This window comes from Nyctereutes procyonoides, unplaced genomic scaffold (genome assembly GCF_905146905.1).
Source record: "Nyctereutes procyonoides isolate TBG_1078 unplaced genomic scaffold, NYPRO_anot_genome, whole genome shotgun sequence".
NCBI classification, from domain to species: Eukaryota; Metazoa; Chordata; class Mammalia; order Carnivora; family Canidae; genus Nyctereutes; species Nyctereutes procyonoides.
Window position 1 is genome coordinate 531891 of NW_026575129.1, and position 22655 is coordinate 554545.

General features: G+C 35.1%; 1 protein-coding gene across 4 annotated transcripts in view; it reads right to left on the reverse strand.

The window, feature by feature from the left end:
• The window catches only part of CERT1 (ceramide transporter 1), a 105882-nt gene that overhangs the window by 53234 nt on the left and 29993 nt on the right, over window positions 1-22655 (reverse strand). For all 4 annotated transcript variants that reach the window (XM_055342235.1, XM_055342234.1, XM_055342232.1 and 1 more), the window contains exon 3: window positions 20728-20844. In XM_055342235.1, coding sequence (XP_055198210.1) covers window positions 20728-20844 — 117 coding nt within the window. The remainder of the gene's footprint in view (window positions 1-20727; window positions 20845-22655) is intronic.

Consider the following 22655-nt stretch of genomic DNA (forward strand, 5'->3'; position numbering starts at 1 on the left):
GTTTCTTAAATTCCACATGAGTGAAATCATACGGTATGTCTTTCTCTGACTTACTTCATTTAGCATAATACACTCTAGCTCCATCCCTATTACTGCAAATGCCAAGATTTTATTCTTTTTGATGGCTGAGTACGTGTACACACACACCACACACACACACACACACACACACACACCTTATCCATTCACCAGCCCAAGACATCATTCTAATTGAAAAATATTCTTTTAGGTTTAAGAACATTAAATTTTCACACTGATTTAATTAATAAATAAAATGTGCTGTCATTTTTATGTAAAAAGATCTTAATACCAGTTCAAAACATTTTTCCAGGTCAGTATCACTTTATTCAAAGGAGGAAGAAAAAATGAGAAAGGGGAACAGGGATCCACAACTGAAAAAGTACACAATAGCTTATGGAAAAGAAGTAAATATCTTTGGCAAAAAGACTAGAAATTTATTCACATGAAAAACCATCAGTCTCTTAAAATTCACATTTCTAGTATATACCAGTTGCCAAACATTCAGAGTGAAATTGTCATACTTCAATAACGCTTGTTTATATGAAACACTCTAAGAAAGACACTGCAAGATGTTTTTAAGTATCAATTTACTAACAAATTATATATAAACTTAAGACTGTATGGAATCAAAGTTCTTCTCCAAGACTTACCTTACCCTACACCATTCCACATCCACATCTCAAAGCAAAGCAGTGATGAAGCAAAGTATTTTTGTACCAGGAAAAATTAATGGAAGGGTAAATAAAGCACACACTTTATGTAAACTATACCTCAAAAAATTGACTTTTTTTAGAAGATAAAACTAATCTATGACAAAAGAAAGTAGGCCTGGGGGCAGTGGTTACAAAGAGGTACAAGAAAATTTGGGGGTACAGATTACAGTTGTCTAAACTCAACTGTCCAATTAAAATGGATCCATTTTAAGAATATAAGCTGTTCCTCAATAAAATTTTAAAAAGGTAAGCTTATTTCAATATAACAGAACCCCACCAAAAGAGAATTCTAATTACAACAATCATATATTTCACAAAAAATCAGATTTTTGAAATAATGTCCTTAAGCTACTAAGATTCTTCACCTAAAATGGCTCTAGTTTCTTCTCTCTCTTGACAGTAACACTAACTTTCTAAGTGTAGTGCTTCTACACTTTAACCATATTGGTTTGGTAAAGTTTCTCAGTAGATTAAATATTGAAGACTGGAATTAAAAATAAGAATTTATCTGTAACAGGCGAAAAACATAAGGCACTTCTTAAGTCACTTATCTGACACATATGGTCATTCATTTCTAAAAAGAAATTAATCTGAATTGACTTTATTTAAATACAAAAACATACTATGATTTACAATAAAAATTTTATGGTATTAAAATAGATTTTGGATATCTATTTGCAAAATATTCAAAACCAAACAATTTAAAACTTAAATCCATATAAATACCCTCTCCATCTAGTTACTTTTAATCAATGAGTCTTAGAGGTAGCAAAAACTGCTTATTTTTTAAAGATCTTTTCTTTCAAGATCTTAGAACAGAAATACAACAAAGTTTTTCTAAAGGTTTCTTCACCATAACACACTTATCTCGTCTATTTTTTTCATGTTCCACTATTTCAAAACAAGTAACATTTCCTCACAGCTAAGAGAACAAAGACTCCACTATAGCAATATTGATAGTGTTGTACATTTTAAAAAAATAAATAAATGTAGGTGAAGGCTGATATTTTAGTGTAATTGTACTTCTACCTCTAATAAAGTTTCACTTAAAAAAATTCCATTATGAAGTATAAAAATCATTCCAAGGAAAAAGAAATAAACTATACGCAATTGTGCTGTTATCCAATCTAAATAATGGAGACTCATTTCTCACTCTATTTCAGTCAATGCACTAAGATAACTTTAAATACAAATAAATGCTTAACAAATATACATATATTCACACAGATGAATCCTCACTGCTAAAAATCTAGTCATTCTGGAAATGTCTATTATTGTGCCAGTAGTACTGACATTGCATAAAATATTCCTGGTGGTATTACCACAACATTTAGAGTAATTTTATGACAGTCACAAAACGGATCAAATCATTTTTGGGAGTCACAGAATAAAAATAAAAGAACACTCTCATTACTTTAAAGGAGTATCTTCAAGCTGTATAATTAAGCTTGATTACCTTTCGTATTCACATGACACGGGCATGATTTAGTTTCCGATTTCTCTAAAAAAAATCTAATCTATCATAAAAGATATTAATATTTTAAAAACATCTGGTCATAGGTGCTAAAAATATTTCTAAAAGAAAAGTTATAAAACTATCCTGAAAAGGGTAGTGTTCCCAACATCTCCTTTGGCTTCACAAGATGTTTACTTTGAAGGCAACAATATTCATCCTGAATTTGTAAGATAGCTTTTTTGAAAGTAAAATGGGGTGAGGGAAGCAGGATGGAAATGTGAAAAAATTACTTTATTGTCACAAATGATATTGTGTTAAATGTTCTTAAAACTTCTAACATGCGGGATCCCTGGGTGGCTCAGCGGTTTGGTGCCTGCCTTCAGCCCAGGGTGTGGTTCTGGAGTCCTGGATCGAGTCCTGCATCGGACTTCCTGCGTGGGGCCTGCTTCTCCTCTGCCTGTGTCTCTGCCTCTCTGTCTCTCAATGAATGAATGAATGAATGAATGAATGAATAAATAAATAAATAAAATCTTAAAAAAAATTTATAACACTTTCAAAATCTCATTGGTATGATTTTGGGACTAATGTTTCTTTTTTTTTATTTTTTTAATTTTTTATTTATTGTTTATTTATGATAGGCACACAGTGAGAGAGAGAGAGGCAGAGACACAGGCAGAGGGAGAAGCAGGCTCCATGCACCGGGAGCCCGATGTGGGATCCGATCCCAGGTCTCCAGGATCACGCCCTGGGCCAAAGGCAGGCGCCAAACCGCTGCACCACCCAGGGATCCCGGGACTAATGTTTCAAAGGTATGCTGGATTTTTCTTAATCCCACTCACTGTTCCACAAGAAAAAGAAGCTGAGCTTACTTAAAACCTCTAATTACTAATATATAATATTTTGAAAACACAAAATTACATCTAAAATTAGTAATTCCAAATAGTTACTGCAGGAATATTTTTCCATTTCAATATATCTGCTTAAACATCCTAATAGAATGCTTTGTAAAAATATCTTTTCCCAATTTGCGTGTTTGTAAATCATATTCCTGAACATGTTTGCATAAACATAGGATGCTCTTTTTTTGCTCATTTAACTGTACACGTCCTATGTAGAATAGGCTTTTTTTTTTTAAGATTTTGTTTATTTATTCATGAGAGACACACAGAGAGAGAGGCAGAGACACACGGGCAGAGGGAGAAGCAAGCTCCATGCAGGGACTCAATCCCGAGACTCCAGGATCAGGACCTGGGCTGAAGGCAGTGCTAAACCGCTGAGCCACCCGGGCTGTAGTTTACTGCTTTTAAATACTGCAATGAGACCACATTTTATTATAATATTTCTTTTGTTTAAAACCAAAAAAAAGAAACCTCTAACAACAACAAAAAAACACACAATCTTTTGGCCACTAGAGGGGATCAGTACCACTGGAAAGTAGCAGTATACGTGGAAAATTGATACGAAGGTTACTATTGGTCAAAGAACAATAGTAACTTCTAGATTCCTTAATGTGTACATTTACCTTCTGTACCTTGACTTTTAACGAAAATTAAAAGCATGATAAATTAAATCATACTATTCAAACTTACGAATTTAATAAGACAACAGAAATGCCTAAGAACTGATTTAAAAAAAAAACTTCCTCAAAGTCACAATTAAATTCTGTATTTTGGCTTAATCAAGTAAGAGATAAGCTCATATATTATCATTTTATACAAGCTGTTCATCAACCGATCCAAAGATAGTAGTTAAAAAAATACAGCAAAAAGGCTGACTTATTTTAAATCATCTAGTTATTAGTGGCATAGTTCCCTCTACCCCCAACTACACTGTCTCTATTTTAATTATGGAAAGAGACAATTATACAAGATTAAAGGCCAACAATAGAAATTAATGGAGCATTTTCCAGAAATTAGAACTCTGAAACCCATAATAAAACCAAATAAGCTTGCTATGTTGTGAACATCCATACATCTTACCTTCAATATTATTTCAAAGCAAACCACATGAGCAAACCACAAGATACTACTTAATCAATAGAACTATGATTTAAAATACCATCTAAATTGCAGGGGCAACAATTTTATTTTTGTCTGAGTCAACACAAACATACGAAAATTTGGCGTAATAATTCATGCCCATAAACATTAAAATCTTCTCTATTTAGCTTTTTAAATACTTATGAACCATCCCCCCCACCAAGAGCAGTAGCCTCCAAGGTAGGAAGAACACAAGATTGAGAGAAGGTTCTAGTATTACTTTAACCACCAGACAACTTTACAAGTCAGTCACTACCTTCATGGGGTTAATTTTCTTACCTTTAAAATGCTATGTGTAGTCTAGGAGTGTAATTCTCTGAACAAATCTAAATACCAAAACTTAGGCTAAAAATGTACATATGCAATGGGGGCCAAATGTAAGGCAGCCCTTTGCTGAACCAGATGGAAAGATAGAACAGAACTCTTTGATACAATGTACCAGATTAGGAGAAGGTCAACAACCTACAGTGATTTCCAGGAACTGCAGCACCTCATGAATTAAAGAAATTTTAAAATAGATTTAAGAAAATTGTATTAGAATTTTATCATATTCTAACTGCCTAAATCCCAGCAGCACTCCAGTGAGTATAATACTTGCTTACTCTCAAGATATTTTTCTTAAACAATACTAGAAAATAGAACATTTGCTCAGATTAGTCCCCGATTTTTTTTCTTCTCAGATCCTAGTCATTCTTGTATCATAATTTAAAACCCAATATCAAATAGACCATTTGAAGGTCATTTATTAGCATTTTCTTCTCCTGGAACATGAGATGAGCTTTCCTTCACAGAAATATCTAAACAGGCCAAGTGCTATAGTGAGATGAGGCTGGAAGAGTAAAAGCAGGTTCTTGTCAAATACCCCAGTTAAATGTTAAAAGAATGTTAAATAAGGAAATGAGACACTGCCTATTTTAATCCAAAATACTACAAAAATGCCCAAATACAATATGGTATTGTAGAAGCAGATAGTAACAACAGCTACCTCCACTTTCTTGACTTCAGAATTTCCTTTCTTGCTCTTATAACTTAGAGCTTTGAATTCCATAATACATCCTTATAGCTAAAGGGGAAATTAGTAAGCTACCAAGTACTTCCTCTGTACCAAAAGCTATTTGACACAACCAATGACACAAAAGATGATTCTAAAGAACTCTGACACTGTGAAATTCAGACTTACCTTTTTAAAAAAATTCCTCCTTCTTTTAAAGGAATCTGGAGGTCCAACTGTCTTTTTGGTGACATTAAAATGGAGGTGAGAAATAACCAGATAACTAACAAATGAAGTGGCATAAGGGCAGTCTGTTAAACAATTTTCCCACCCTAGCTTTAGAAAACAAATACTAAGGGTTAGAGAGATCTTTTCTGTTTTGTTTTCAGAGGACAGCTGATAAGGGCTAACTTTCTAAAGAAATAGATGTTTTAGATATTAATTCCAGAGAGCCACCTTGAATAAATTATAACAATGGTAAAAGCTAAATTCGGGATATTTACTTTGTACTGGCATGATGTCAACCCTTTAAGGCCATTATCTCATTTAATTCTTTTATTTTTTAAAAAAAATATTTATTTGAGAGAGAGAGACAGAGAGAGTATGAACAGGAGGAGGTAGAGGCAGAGGGAGAAACTGACTTCCCCCTGAGTGGGAAGCCCAGCATGGGGCTTGATCCCAGCACATGACTTGAGACAAAAGCAGAGGCTTACCCAACTGAGCCACCCAGGCATCCTTCATTTAATTCTTTAATATCCTATATGAAATAGATACTGTTATGATACCCATTTTACAGGTGATTTTATTTAATGTCTTCAGAGTCACACCACGAGTAAGGGAACCAGGATTTAATTCCAAATTCAAGTACCCAGGGCATCCCCGGTGGCCCAGTGGTTTAACGCTGCCTTCAGCCCAGGGTGTGATCCTGGAGACCCAGGATCGAGTCCCACGTCAGGCTCCCTGCATAAGCCTGCTTCTCCCTCTGCCTGTGTCTCTGTCTCTCTCTCTCTCTCTCTCTCTGTGTCTGGCATGAATAAATAAAATCTTAAAAAAAATGTATTAAAAAACAAATTCAAGTGCCCAGGATGTTAATCATTATGCTATACTGTTTCAACATCTAGAGACTTTGATTCTAATTGTTTCAAATCTCTTTCTAAAATCCTTCCTGAGGGATGCCTGGGTGGCTCAGGGGTTAAGCGTCTGCCTTTGGCTCAGGGCATGATCCTGGAGCCCCAGGATGGAGTCCCACATAGGGCTCCCTGCATGGAGCCTGCTTCTTCCTCTGCCTATGTCTCTGCCTCTCTCTCTGTTTCTCTCATGAATAAATAAAATATTTAAAAAAAATTCCTGAAAAAGCCCAAATGTCCATCAACAGATGAATGGATAAAGATGTGGTATGTGTGTCTGTGAATACACACACACACACACACACACACACATAAACACACAATGGAATACTACTCAGCCATCAAAAAATGAAATCTTGCCATTTGCAATGATGTAGATGGAACTAGAGGATATTATGCTAAGTGAAATGAGTCAATCAGAGAAAGACAATTATCATATGATCTTACTCATATGTGGAATTTAAGAAACAGAAGATCATAGGGAAAGAGAGGAAAAAATAAAGATGAAATGAAAGAGGTAAACAAACCATAAGAAACTTTAAATCATAGAAAACAGGGTTGCTGCAGGGTAAGAGGGATGGGGTAACTGGGTGATGGACATTAAGGAGGACACATGATGTAATGAACACTGGATATTATATAAGACTGAGGAATCATGACCTCCAGCTTTGAAACCAATTGATACATTATATGTTCATTAACTGAATTTAAATTTTAAAATATCAATGTAAAACCATTCCTGAGAATAGTTCTATTGATAAGATTTTACTGCCCCACTTCCACTCTAGTTTTTAAAAGTAGTATTAGCTTGTTATAAGGAAAAAAATACAAAATTATCTTCAATCTTGTAACTGAGAGTTACTATTCACTCTGGTATATTTCCTTTTTTTTTTTTTTAAGACTTTATTTATTCGAGAGAGAGAGAGAGAGAGAGAGAGAGAGAGAGAGAGAGAGGCAGAGACACAGCAGAGGGAGAAGCAGGCTCCACGCAGGGAACCCGATGTGGAACTCAACCCCAGGACCCCGCGCTGGGCCGAAGGCCGACACTAAACCGCTGAGCCACCCAAGATACCCATGGCATATTTCCTTCTTATTCCCTGTACATCTCTTGCTCAAAACCTTATTGAGATAAAGTTTATATCCTCTTTTCCTTTTTATCTAATATAATTTTCTCCTTACCGTATAGCTTTGTTAGTGTTTTACTGTACCATAATTTTGGTATTGTTTGCATGTTAGTAGGCCTGAAGATATTTTTGGTTTTTACATTTAGTATTTATCGACTTCCTACATAAAGCATTTTTCTGCAGGTTAATTGTATTTTTATGACCGTTTCTCAGAAGCAGATTGCTAGAGATTTTATTTTATTATTTTATTTTATTTATTCATGAGAGAGACAGAGAGAGAGAGAGAGAGAGAGAGAGAGAGAGAGGCAGAGACACAGGCAGAGGGAGAAGCAGGCTCCATGCAGGGAGCCCGATGTGGGACTCTATCCCGGGACTCCAGGATCATGTCCTGAGCTGAAGGCAGATGCTCAACCACTGAGCCAACCAGGCATCCCATTGATTGCTAGGTTTAAGGATATGACCACTTTTGATATCCCTTGACAAGTGCTTTCCAAAAAGACCACACTCATGTACATTCCATAAGCAGAATATGCAGGTCTTTGTTTCACTGCAACTTTACCAGTATTACTAGAGTTTTGACCTCCTTTTAAGTGGGATCAATTAAAAATGTGCTCTATGACTTTACTTTTTGTTTTTATTTTTGGAGAAGTGATATACATTTCCTGTAACTATTTCAAACAATATAGACAATACTGAAAATTACAAAAAAGAATGAAAATTTAGGCCATTTAGAAATGACCACTGTTGCCTCTTCTAGATACTTCTTTGCATGTACAGCCTTACATTTGTACGTAAATGATACTCTGTTTTGTATTTTTTCTTCCACTCAGTAATATGTATCAGGTATTTATTTCATGTTTGATATAAATCTCGATTCCTCCCCTACTCTTAAGAAAGGAATGCATATCTTTTTTGGTAATTTTAAGTTTGGGGCCAAAGTCCCAAAATAATAAAGAATGTTCATTTGCTGACCTTTGTTCTATGTGTATATATTTCTTTTAGGGTCTCTGTGGAGAATTTAGGGTTCCGTTTCCTTGGCAAATTATAATCTTACATTTCAATAAAACTGCAAATATTTCTTAAACAATGTAAAACCTGTATTTTCTCTTACTGGGACATTTAAGGGAGTTTCAAAAGTAACAATAACTGTTTTTGCAATTAGATGAAAAGAATAGAATTATGCCTTTTTTTTGCGATGTGCTTTTGGAACTTACTTCTAAAAGAAAATATGCACTGGTCCTTTTTCCTAGGCCAAATCATAAAATAAAAAAAGTTAAGAGAGTAGCACTGATCCTTTGTTAAATCTGCTGCTAGCTTTTTTAAGATTTATTTTCCCCTATTAAGTGTTCCTAGAGTAGCGATATAAAGGAATAGCCTAGCCTGCCTGTTTTGCGGGTGAAGGAGGAATATGGTAGCTAACATTTACCAAGCACATATGATAAATAATATAAATATTACAAAGTACTGTTAAAGATTTCTTCACTCTGAAGCAAACTTATTTCCTTGTTTATTTCAAGTTCCACTATTTTGAAACAGGTAATATTTCCTTACAACAGAGATAGGCTAGAACAAAGACACCCTTTACAGCAACATCGATGTAATACATTTCTAGTAATTGACTGTAAATGAATATGGATGTTGACACTAGTTTAGTGTAATTCTATTTCTCCCTTTAACAGTGCCTTATATGCAAAGTATGGACTTGATCCTATAGGAAATAGGAATCCAAATAGGATTTAAAACTGGAAGTAAATAACCTGATATTTATTTTTCTTTTTTTTTTCTTTTAAAAGATTTTCTTTGTTTCTTTATTTGACAAAGAGACAGAGAGAGAGAGAGAGAGAGCAGGCATTCACAAGCAGGGGGAGTGAGTGGCAGGAACAGGGAAAGGGAAAAGGAGGCTCACCCATGGGGCAGGGAGCCTGACACGGACTCAATCCCAGGACCCTAGGATAATGACCCGAGCTGAAGGCATATACCTAACCCACTAAGCCACCCAGGTGCCCTCAGATATCTGTTTTTAAAGGATTATTCTGGCTAGAAAGGATTTGTAAGAGCAAAAAGACTTAAAAGTAGTTAGAAAACTGGAGAATTTATCCAAATGAATCACTTAGTGACCAGAACTAAAGAATGGCAGTGGGAAAATAGAAAAAGGGAATTAAATGATGACAGTGTCTAATTACTCCTTTATCCCTCTACAGACCAAAAGGTTATTTCTGAAAAGAAAAAGGAACTAGGAAATGAGCAGTGATATAAGCTTTCCTATCAACAATCATATCTTGTCTCTCAAGGTCATGGACTTTACTTTCTGTGAATGAAAAATGGTAAGAACTGTTTTCAGCTAGGATAACATTTTAACCTGTAAGATATTCATTTATTTTGCTACCTATTTTTATAGTTTCTAACCCAAAGCTTTCACCTTCAATTCCAAACCAATCCAGAATATTTACTGGACAATAAAGACCATATGAGCAAAGTTATTTCTTAGGCTATTAGTTAAAAAGATTTGATGAAAAAGAGCAGTTTTGTGTTCTCTGATTTAAGAGACATTTCTCTCAGATCATGTCCAGTATACTCAGCAAGTAAAATTAAAGAACAGTTTGACGATGTCAATATGTGTAAGCCACTCCCACTCACCATTACTTTTCTAGTTCATTAGAAAAAACAGAACCGCATCTGTTTTGGTGAGTATCAGAAATATTCTCTCCTGATTAAAAGTTCAAATACAAATCTGTAAAAACAAAAAACAAAACAAAAAAACCCCACCAAACTTTTAAAGCATAAAGCCTGATTTTAATACTTTCTACAGCAAGGACAGTTATTGAACTCTAGATTAAGTATCATTTTTTAAATCTTATCTAAAGAAATATTTTATAAGCTAATTATAGACTAATAAAGCATGGAAAAATAAGCTGAAAATCTAGTAAAATTCATCTAAATTGTTAGTAGCAAATGATGTAGAAAAAAATGCTAGGGTTCACAGCCAATAGCTAAGAGAGAATCCTTGAGACGTTTTCAGTGCAAAAAGCAAGGGGACAGGACCTGGTGGGCAGCAAGAGCTGCACTGGGGTTTGATGGGGGACTGATCACGTATTTTCAAGTTGGAAGAGGGTTACAGACAGCACAAACCTCCAAGGTATTTTGGAAACAAGGTTTCCAGGATGTTGAGGGGGAAAAGGTTAGGAAACGGTCATCTATTTCTGTTAAAACCCTCGTCATGGGCAGCCAAGGTGGCTCAGCGGTTTAGCGCCGCCTTCAGCCCAGGGTGTGATCCTGGAGACCAGGGGTCGAGTCCCAGGTGGAGCTCCCTGCAATGGAGCCTGCTTCTCCCTCTGCCTGGGTCTCTGGCCTCTCTCTCTCTCTGTCTCTCATAAATAAATAAATAAAATCTTAAAAAAAAAAAAAAAACCACCCTAGTCATGAGACCCTTCAGATGTGTATCAGTGGAGCATATGCTTGGAGGACAATTGTTACCATGTGACTTTGAGGTAGAGATAAAGGAAGTTTCCAAAGGAATTTTTAAATGTCAAAAGTAGACTTACAGGACTCTGGGGGATTGGGATTATGTTAAACTAAGATTACCTTTGCCCTCAGCAAAGTATTAATATTGAGGCAGCTGAGTTCCTAGATGAATGTCACTCTGCCTGTTTTCAAGGACTTGTCAAAAGACTGTAGGCAGTAAGGAAATTTTTTCTTTTGCTTTTGTTTCGCACATCAGCAAATATATGGTATTATAAAAATTTCCAAGTATGGTAAACGTTATACAAAATTATAGATTACATCTTCAGAACATTACTATTTGTATAGCCAATTCCACCCTACCCTTTAAGCACAAGTAAATATGCAATTAATTATAAATGGACCAAGAGTGGCCAATTCATAGTAACCTGGAGTGAACAGGCAATTAGATTTTCGTAAGACATTTACTTTGAAAATGCCAAGAGATTCGAGCAGTTAGGAGTAGGAGCTAAAGCTGAAAAGAAGCCAAAGAGGAAAAGGTAATGACAAACCAAGAAAAAGGAACTAAGAGTGGGACAGCAGAACAAAAGTTATCAATCAATAGGGACTATGAAAGAGGGAGAAGAACAGAATGAAACTAAGCTACATTAACCATAGGTGGGGTGGCAGGTGATAGGATAGTGAGTTTTCCCTACAATAAGAGCACTGCAAAAGTATACAGATCCAGTTTTCTTTGCAAGTAGTGCACCCTAATTTTTCTTGGTTTATGGAAATATTCCCATTTGTCAAGGCTTATATAGGTTGGCCTGTAGTCCCTGTAACCTAAAAAACATAATTAAAATAAATGGACCTATGACATCAATACCCATGTAATCTTTTCATATTTTCAATATACATTTGATCTGCACAACCATGTTCAGCATTAGCAGATATCGCAAAAGTGGTTTTTAAAGTATCTGCACCAATTTATATTCGTTGCTCCACATCCTCACCATCATGTGGTTTTAAGTCTATTTTTTCTTTTTCTTTATTATTATTATCATTTTAAAGTGACACTGCTTGGTGGCAAATGGTATCTCACTGTGGTATAAATTTGCATTTTCTTGATGACTAACGACATAGAGTACCTTTTCATATTGAATATCCTGTTTTATGAAGTGCCAATTCAAGTCTTTTGGCTATTTTTGTTTTTATTTGAGCTGTGAAAAGTTTTCTTACCCATCTGTGGGGCTCTCTCTGCTCCTTTTGACAAAATGTTGTCAAGCTGTATCTCAACTGGCTACATGGTTAATATGATTAGCTACCTCAGTATCTTCTTTCTTTCACTGATGTAAAATCTTTGAATTCCTCTTTTACCATCTTGGTAAAGGATAAATACCTTCCACAGATTAAAAAAAAAAGGGATGGCTGAAAATTATAAACTAATGACATTCCCTCTTTTCTATATGATATACTTTATTGAGTATTTTACAAATCGTATGAAGTACAAAATGCAGATGTCACCTCAGGCAAATTCAGCTTTCAAAATTTTAGGTAACAAAAACTTACAGAATTATTTTAAAAGCCCTTGAGAGGGATCCCTGGGTGGCGCAGCGGTTTGGCGCCTGCCTTTGGCCCAGGGAGCGATCCTGGAGACCCAGGATCGAATCCCACGTCGGGCTCCCGGTGCATGGAGCCTGCTTCTCCCTCTGCCTGTGTCTCTGCCTCTCTCTGTGTGTGTGTGACTATCATAAATAAATAAATAAATAAATAAATAAATAAATAAATAAATAAATAAATAAATAAATAAATAAATAAATAATAAATAATAAAAGCCCTTGAGAGTTAAATTATTTTTATTCCAGAATACTAAGAATATTAAAGGGGGTTGGTATTTTGTTTTCCTTGATTTCATTCCAAACCTCAAAAGTGCTGACTGGCAGTGTGACAGTATCTACATTAAGGTGTTAAAATTTTTTTTTACTACTAATGTATGGATTACTACTGCAAGCAATTTAGTAACTAACTCTCACTGGTAGGAACTGACCAAATTCTTGACCGTAATGATTGAAATATACAGAGACAAAAGGAAGGTTTTTTTTGCTAATTAATGTAGCCCAGTTGTGATCTCAACTATGTGGGTTTTTTTTACAACTTCTATGAGCAAATGACACATCCCTGGCAAATCATGGAAGCTGCTAGATTTGCACTTCTCTCAAAAATTAAAACACATGAATATAAAGGAAAAGTAAAATTTGATTCTATCTTCTATCACCATGGTAGGATGCAAATAGGTAAATGGAGAACTGGTTGTAATCCACCAATCCTATGAAATTATTTACACAAAGAATGCACTAGGGGTGCCTGGCTGGCTCAGTCAGAAGAGTGCATTCTTGATCTTGGGGTCATGAGTTCGAGCCCCACACTGGGTACAGAGATTACTTAAATAAATAAAAACTAAACTAAACTAAAAATAGTAGTTAAAAAGTTATATTTGCATCCTTAAGTCTTTACCAAGTAAATCAGATTTAAAATGCAAAACTAAGTTTATATAATAATTTATAAAGCAGAGAAGTGTAGAAAGAATGTCTAGTACCTATCTATTAAGAAAATTTTCCAGTATTATAGTTTATTAAATATGGCAGAAATGACTTCATATGACCTTGATATTTAAGGAGTGCTAAAAAGAGGTATATTTTGCCATCTAGCTATTTTAAAATAGTTTCCTAATACGCTTATGTCAAATTATTTTTTTAAAGATTTTATTTATTTGGGATCCCTGGGTGGCGCAGCGGTTTGGCGCCTGCCTTTGGCCCAGGGCGCGATCCTGGAGACCCGGGATCGAATCCCACATCGGGCTCCCGGTGCATGGAGCCTGCTTCTCCCTCTGCCTGTGTCTCTGCCTCTCTCTCTCTCACTGTGTGCCTATCATAAATAATAAAAAAAAAAAATAAAAAAAAAATAAAATAAACATTTTAAAAAATAAAAAATAAAAAAAAAAGATTTTATTTATTTACTCATGAGAGAGACAGAGAGACACAGAGAGAGGCAGAGACACAGGCAGAGGGAGAAGCAGGCTCCCTGTGGGGAGCCCGAAGTGGGACTCCATCTCGGGATGCGGGATCATGCCCTGAGCCAAAGGCAGATGCTCAATCGAGGCTCTCAACCAAGCCACCCAGGCATCCCAAACTTATGTCAAATTTAAGACAAAAGAGATTAACATGTCAAATAAGCAGAAACTGCTCTTAAAAATTGAGACAAAGCATCAAAATTAAGTTGATTCTGAGATAGGAGGGAAAATTATTTCATTATGGCAAAGAACAACACAGTTTTTAAGAGGTCTTTAAAGTGAGTCCTGGGCATCATTTAGGTGGCTCAACCATGACCTTATTTTGGTAAGAAACTTCTTTCGTACTCCATCTCATTTCAAGCAAAATGTGTAAGTTCTTTTCAAAACTTGTTTTCCACCTAATTTCCTCAGAAATCCCTTAACTTCTCAAGCTGAGAATAAAACTTTCTTCTGAAAGTATTCAATGGAGCATCAGACAGGAATTAGTGGTCCTTCACAAAAGGATATGAGGTAAATCCATTAACATTACAAAACAACTGCCTTCAGATCCTCACTACAGAAAATAAACATTTATAATAATTACCATTTGGATTCTTCCTCCCTAACTGTGTATCTTCCTATGACTCAAATCATGTCTTGGATAATTTCCAAAATGTGGGGAAAGTCTGCGTGGCTCATGATCACCAAAATTTCAGATCTACTAAGGTTGTCCCTTATGGAAATAAAGTAATGTCATGATTACCACAAACAAACTCTGTCACAGCCAAAAAGAGTTAATTTTTTCAACATGATTCTTAAATCTGCCAGAAGGAGAGCCTTCCTCCTAGTTTTTTGAGGGTTAGGGAAGTAGATTTCTTTCATGGTAAGAAGAAACTATGTTTATTCAAATCACATTTATTGCAATTAAAGATCCTAGAATAATCCTATGATTCTTTTAAATAATAGCACCAATAGATAGCTTACCACATTTCCTTGATAAGCTAATCATGCAAAAAAAATGCTCACAGAGGCCCTTGGATAATATACAGATCCATCTACTAGAAAAATGTTTAATCCAAATAAAACCATCATCTTAATCTTTACATTCATGTAGCTTTTAGTTTTCAAATAATTTTCACAAACATCTTTCATTTGGCCTCAAGACAACATGAGAGATGGCCAAAAGATTAAAACAACAACAACAACTTGTCTTTAAAAATCATTTACTTAGGGGCGCCTGAGTGATTCAGTTGGTTAAGGGTCTGACTCGATTTTGGCTCAGTTTATCTCAGGGTGATGGGATCCAAGTTCCATGTCGAACTCGCTCTGGGCATGGAGAATCCTGAGATTCTCTCTCTCTCTCTGTCCCTCCCCTCTACTCACTCTCTTGCTCTTTCACACTCTCTAAAAATAAAATAAAAATCTTTTATTTACTAGTGTCTCAAATTTTAAGGAGAATCAGGATACAAATGCGCTCCACACAATAAAGCAAGCACACTATTTCGAAACAAAATTACTGGTCAGGTATATATATGCCCCTTGGTATATTTTAAGTCAAAACAGAATCTTGCATTTAAGAATGACCTCAAGAATTTCTTTCTTTCACAGGGACTACTGTCTAATGTCACCCCAAATTATGAAACTTCTAATATGATGACAACATTTAAATCACAAAATTATCTTTTAAAAATTTTATTTCTAGTGAGCAAGTTATTTTGCAATGAATACCAAGGAGAAAAAACAACAGCAGACAGAGAATATAGAACCTACTGTATTTCTGTCAGTAATCTAACACCAACCATGAAGACTGAAGGAAAAACAAAAATTTCAAAAATTATAAATTTCCCTCATAAAATTTGTTTTACAAAATACTGTAAATTATGTCAACGGGAAAATTTAGTGTCCAATGCTTCGTTAATTCCTAAAAAGTGGTGCATCTGAGTCTTTAAGGAGCTTATGGTCTAAAATAAACAGTAGTGATATGAAGAACATATAAAAACTATGGGAGGGGTGCTTGGGTGGTTCAGTCGGTTAAGTATCTGCCTTCGGCTCAGGTCATGATCTCAGGGTCCTAGGATCGAGCCCCACATTGGGCTCCCTGCTCAATGTAGAGCCTGCTTCTCCCTCTCCCTCTGCCTGTAGCTCCCCCGCTTGTGCTCTGTCAAATAAATAAATACAATTTTTAAAAAAAAAAATCCACAAAACTATAGGAATACTGTGATTTAAGAAGTCTGACAGTTTAAGTAAACAAAATATATTTCACATGAATACATACTTAGAGGATGGGAGAAGTGCTTGTTGGTCAAAAGCTCTGGTTCTCAGGTCACACAGACCTGAGTCTGAAAGCCGGCTCCTTTATTAATTAGCAATTTGACCTTGGACAAGTTATTTAACCTCTGTTTCAGTTTCTTCATCCATAGAAATAGTATAGTAATGTAAACCTTGTAAGACTGTGAGAGTAAAAGGAGATAAGGTATATGTTTATTACCATATCTAATATATGTTAATCCTCAAAAATGTCAGCTATTACTATTACCATCACCACCACCACATTATTATTGTCTTGTAAGGTAGAACTTTTGGTGTATTTGAGTGTGTGTGTGTGTGTGTGTGTGTGTGTGTGTGTGTGTGTTAAATAGACTGATAGTAGAATGAGTAAATACAGGCCACCTGGGAAGGAAAGAACAGAAACCTCCAATTTCTCCCAGATATTAAAAATTACCAAAACCTGTCAGGGAAGCCCTAACAAAGGCTCAACAGCAAGAAAAGGAATGAAGGCCCATCTGATGACATCAGAAGAAAAAAGGCCCACTGTTCCAAGTTCTGTGTCATTTTAAGGGCAGGTGGTATAATGAGGAAGTAAATGTAAATGGAATTGAGTGAGCTGGAAGGATGGGAACTCATCAACTTTGAAGTATAACACTTTGGGTTTATCATGACTGGCTTACTTTGCTTGCTTTGTTTTTGTTCTGTTTTTGTGGGAGTAGGGAGGGTGGTGTGATGGTGAAGACACACAAACAGGATACAGTCATCTTTCCTTCTCTAAGTAATGTATCAAGCTGTATACAATGCAGCTAGTAAGTAGTATAAGCAGCAGTGCCAGGATTCAATCCCGTATTTATCAGACTTCAAAATCCACCATTCAAACACTAAACAGTAAAATGTTCTTTTTGACAGTCCATGGGTGGAAAGATGAGTTCCTGTTTGTCTTGCACACATATGGCAGAGCTCAAATGATACAATCTAATCTGCAGGAGGTAAGCTTATGGGAATTATTTTCAAATATTCACCTTTTTTTTTTTTAAAGTAGGCTCCACACTCAGCATGGAGTCCAAACCAGGGTTTGAACTCATGACCCTGAGATCAAGAGCTGGATGCTTAACAAACTGAGCTATTCAATGACCCCTCCAAATATTCAGTGTCTACCAGTAACTAAAAGAAAGCAGAATCAACATAAAATTGAATCCAAAGAATCCATAAACTAAAAGGTAGTAGAGTCTCAGTCAATTACTTAAATTTTTTTTTAAATTTTTTTTTTAATTTTTATTTATTTATGATAGTCACAGAGAGAGAGAGAGAGAGAGAGAGAGAGAGGCAGAGACACAGGCAGAGGGAGAAGCAGGCTCCATGCACCGGAAGCCCCATGTGGGAATCGATCCCGGGTCTCCAGGATCGCGCCCTGGGCCAAAGGCAGGCGCCAAACCACTGCGCCACCCAGGGATCTCCCCAACTTACTTAAATTTAATCTAAACCTTGTTTCATCGACTCTAAAATAGCACTTCCCTCACCTCTCAGGACAATAAGGAAAAAATAAAGCACATGAAGTACATAATGCACTAATTAGTACTTGAGTGATCCTCAGTAAATAGGAGCTCTATCATAATCATCACCATGCTTTAACGATTTGGTATTAATTTTGAATATCAATATAACAAATGCATACTTAAATAGTATAATTACTAAATTGAGGTTCCACATTCAATATCCTTTAGGGATACTGAAGAACAAATTAAGAAACATTTCCTCACTACCTCACTGTTTCTGGCCTATGGGGAAGAAAACTTTGTTGATTATGTGTGGTAATAGCATTTGAATGTTCTCCCTCTTAAATATTTAGTAACTCAAACAATTTATTTTTGAAATTCATATTCAATTCAAATTCATATTCAATTTATAAATTTTCACTGATATGTTAGCACATCACAATTTACATTACAATTAACTATTAATAAAAATTAACAATGATTTCTCCTTCCTTGTCTATGAATCAACTACTTTTAGAAATCAGAAAAGTCTGTGCAATGTATCTGAAATCCTGTTAAAAAAAAAAATGAAATCCTGCTGTTGAATCTTTTTTAAAATCTTTTCCTAAGAACTTAAATTCACCAAAAACCTGATGTCTCAGCTGAAGTCACACTGCTCTCAGACACAAAGATTATTACTATTATTATTTTTTAAAGAATTATTTGAGAGAGTGCATGCAAGCAAGTGGGAGGGTTAAGAGGAAGAGAGAAAATTCTCAAGCAGACTCCCCACTGAGCAGGGCTTGATCCCAGGACCCTGAGGGAGGATCATGACTTGAGCTGAAACCAAAAGTCAGCTGTTTAACTGACTGAGCCACTTAGATGCCCCCGAGACTCAAAGATTATGCTTATCCATTGTTCAAAGATGCAAAGAAATGAATGATATGGAAGAAATATATGCTTTTTGCATCCTTCTTCACTCAAGGAGAAAATACAAAATGGAAACTTGCAGAGAATTCTGGTTTGGCTTTACTAAGAAAAACAAGCAAAATAAAATAAGCCTAATTAAAAATACAGAAAAAACCAGCCCTGTAATCTATGTTAGCTGATTAAGGCTTTAAGTCACAAGTTAAAAGTTAGTTCTACTTAATAACATCTTTAATCATTAGTAAGAGCCCTGGACTTGATTAATAAATACACAATACCATCTCTTTATAGGCACATTTAGCAACTCTCACTGAATGCAGAATTCTTCATCCAAAAACAAAATGTGTAATTTAAAAAATTTAGTTGTCACTCCAAAGCCCTTTCTTTTTCCACTGTCATAAATGAGAAAATATATCAGCCACTCTGGTAAGTAACCGTACATGTTATCCCATATATTCCTTATATACACTAAGAAGAGGTAAATTATCACGCCCAGTCGTATCTGGTACACAGCAGAAGATGTAGTGTGAATCCAGGTCGGCCTAGATTCAAAGCATTCAGATTTTGCAATTCTAGCTCCTCTCTTTTATTTTTATTTTTTTTATTTATTTTTATTTTTTAGCTCCTCTCTTTTAAATACTAGAAATCTTTTCCCATTTTCTCCATTTTTAGACTCCTTTCTGAAGTAATAAAATCAAGATAACTAATACAAAATTTTAAGATTTTAAGTAATCTCTTCATCTAACATAAGGTTTGAACTCATAACCTTGAAATCAAGAGTCCCATGCTCTTCTGACCGAGTCAGCCAGACATACCAAGATTCACAAGATTTTAAACCAGTATAACACTAAAGCTAAAACAGGGGGGGGGGAATGGGTATCACAGCCAGCTTTCTTTACGCCAAGAAAAATTCATAATCAATATCAATAAGAATTTGCCTGTGCTACCTCAAATCAGACAGGTTTTTCTTGTTTTAGAGCGTGTATACATGTTGTGTGGGTACATGTTTTGCACCTGTCAAATGACCAAAACAGGTGTTTCAACTACAACTCTATGAAACCCAAACAAACAAGTATAGACAAGTATGTGAATAAGTACAAAGTTCTCTTAAGTCACACTCAGGAATAGCATCATGAATTTATACCTTTCCCTATTCCTTGTTTTATCATAATAAACTGAGTTAGCTAATAATGCAGATTTAATATCACACATTTCTTTAGTCTACTTACCACTTATTCATGTTTTTGTTTTTAAACATTTTTTATTTGAGAGAGAGAGCATGGGGGAAGGTGGTGGTGAGGGAGGCACAGAGTAAGGGAGAAACGGACTCTCTGATGACCAGGGAGCCCATGCAGAGCTTGATTCTTTGAGGACCTCGAGATCATGACTTGAGCTGAAGGCAGATGTTTAACTTACTGTGCCACCCAGGTGCCCCTTATTAAATAACAAGAATGCGGATTATACATCTATATAAGAAATACATTCTAAAGGTTTACTATTAGCTTCCTATTTACAAAAATTAAATGACAAATGTTTACACTATGAATTTACCCAAAAGGCTACAGATGACTATAAAAACAGTGAAGCTTCTAAATATTATGGTTATACATTCAATATTTTTTCAAAAACCTTTTATCCAGATCATACAAAGGCATTTACTATGGAACAAATCCTAAGTATAAAAATCAAGATTTGTTTTACTTAAAAAAAAAAAAAAAAGGGCACATTTTGTTTTAATTAACAATGAAAACCATTTGTTGGTGTGCCCCTCAATTTGCTACACTGGGTCCTGCCTAACTCATAATCATTTAATAAAGCAAATTAGATCTTAAAAAAAAAATTAAAAACATTTGTCATAACAAATTCCCTTAGAGCAACTCAAATGTTAGAAATAAAATTTCAAAAATTTTTGTCTGTACTGCTTTGATCTTTACTATCCAAATAATGTTTGACTTTTTAAAAGCACGTTACATCTCAAAACTTTTTTTTTTTTCATCTCAAAACTTCTTAAAGAAAAAAAAGTAAAACTTTTAAAAGGAGTTACTACTACCAGTATCTTGCCTAATCCTCCATGGACAGGTAAACACTAGAGCCCCTACCTTGTGCTGTTCGATGGCATCTATCCACTGTTGTCTGTGATCTGGATCTTGAGCACGAAGATACCAAACGCTATCATTTACGCTAATATCAAATCGACATTCATCAAAATCATGAGGCTGTGGAGAAAAAAGCTAATTATATTCTCAGAAATGTTATACCCAAGAGCAAAAACATGAACATATCCATTCTGGCTGGTGGGTGACTCCTGTTATTTTTCTATTTATTTTTCTACTCAAATAACTGTTTTTTGAAGATCTCTCAGATAAAAAGCACAAGAACACAGTTACCAAAAACTAAGTTTTATTCACTACTCCTACAGATGAGTTGGTACATAAATATATTTCAAAAAACAGAGCTAATACTTTCATCAAATGCTTTGAATTAGCTTAACTAGGGGGAACATCACCATAAGCACACACACAACAAACCCACCAAAATAAGCTTTAGTAAAGACGTTTACTACTTTTTTCCATGCCTCCATTACTCAAAAAAAAAAAAAAAAAAAAAAAAACCCTCATCGCAAATAGTGGTATTTCATTAAATGTGATAAACAAAATACATTCTGTCACAAAATAATGTTAACATTTCCTTCTAAGTATCTCAAATTAATTTCTAACTTTTTAAATGTCTTTGAGAACACCAGGAGAGCTTCCAATGAGAAGAAAAATAAAGTAACATTATCATTAGACCTACGTTAGATAGAGGACACTGCCTATAACAGAAAGTAAACATTTAGTGAAAATATTAATTACCTGGTTCAGTCTTTTCCATTCTTTGTAAGAATATGTAAAATGAGTATTTTATATCTTTAATTTTTGTTCAGTAAATTAATTCAAATATGATTGGACCCATCACATATACCACCTCTTCTACTAGACATAGTATAGAGAGTGAATCAATTTCTTCTCCTGTGAATAATCTTAGAAAAGAGAAAGTCCTCTCTGGTCAATGTAATAATAAACTTATTTGATGAACAGAATCTACATTTTGTATTTCCAAGATTTATCATTTATTCTTTCCTCCTTTTAAACAGCATCAATCTTTTATCTCATCTGTTTAGCAAAAATACTGTAACTCCACAATTAAAAAATATATATATATTTTATTTATTTGACAGAGGGAGAGCATGAGAGCACAAGCAGGGGGAGAGGCAGGTAGAGGCAGAAGAGCCCGATGAGGGGCTTGATCTCAGGACCTGGGGATCATGACCTGAGCCAAAAGCAGACACTTAACTGACTGAGCCACCCAGGTGCTACTGCCACAATATTCATTAGATTACAAAACAGATTTCTCTTTTAAAATTAAGACAACAAATCATAGATCAGACTGGCTAAAGGATGTAAGTTAAGCATTTTCTGAATCAATGTGCTCGACATCACAGTTTGGACTATAGATAGTCAAGCCTTAAGAATGGAATCCAGTTACCAAAAAAGGTTTCTTGGAGGAGGGAAAGAATATATACTGTCTGAAGAACCAAGTAAATAATTTAACTGATCAGCCTACTATTCTGAATGGCCCAGAGATTTTTAAACTTTCACTTCATAATCAGTCTCATTATATTTCTAGCTACCATTCCTGAAAATGTCTTACAGCTTGTATTGTTGTCAGTGTCCTCATTAAAGCTGTAGAAAATAAAATACATAATAGTTCAAAATTTACTGGTTTCTCCAGCAAACACTTTTTCCTCTTTGACATCTTCAAAACTTCCTCACAATCTTCCAATGAGTAGTACAATGCCACATTTAAAATATTCCTGAAAACAGAAACCCACCACAGGCTTCCTGTGGATATGAGTGACTTAATAAAATCTAAAATCAGTATGTAAAATTTGCCAAATTTCTAAATCTGCCAAGTATAAATTATGATCTCTTCTCCCTGTTCAAAGTTTAAAAATGTGGAAAATGTCAAGCTTTTGATAGAGCTGCAT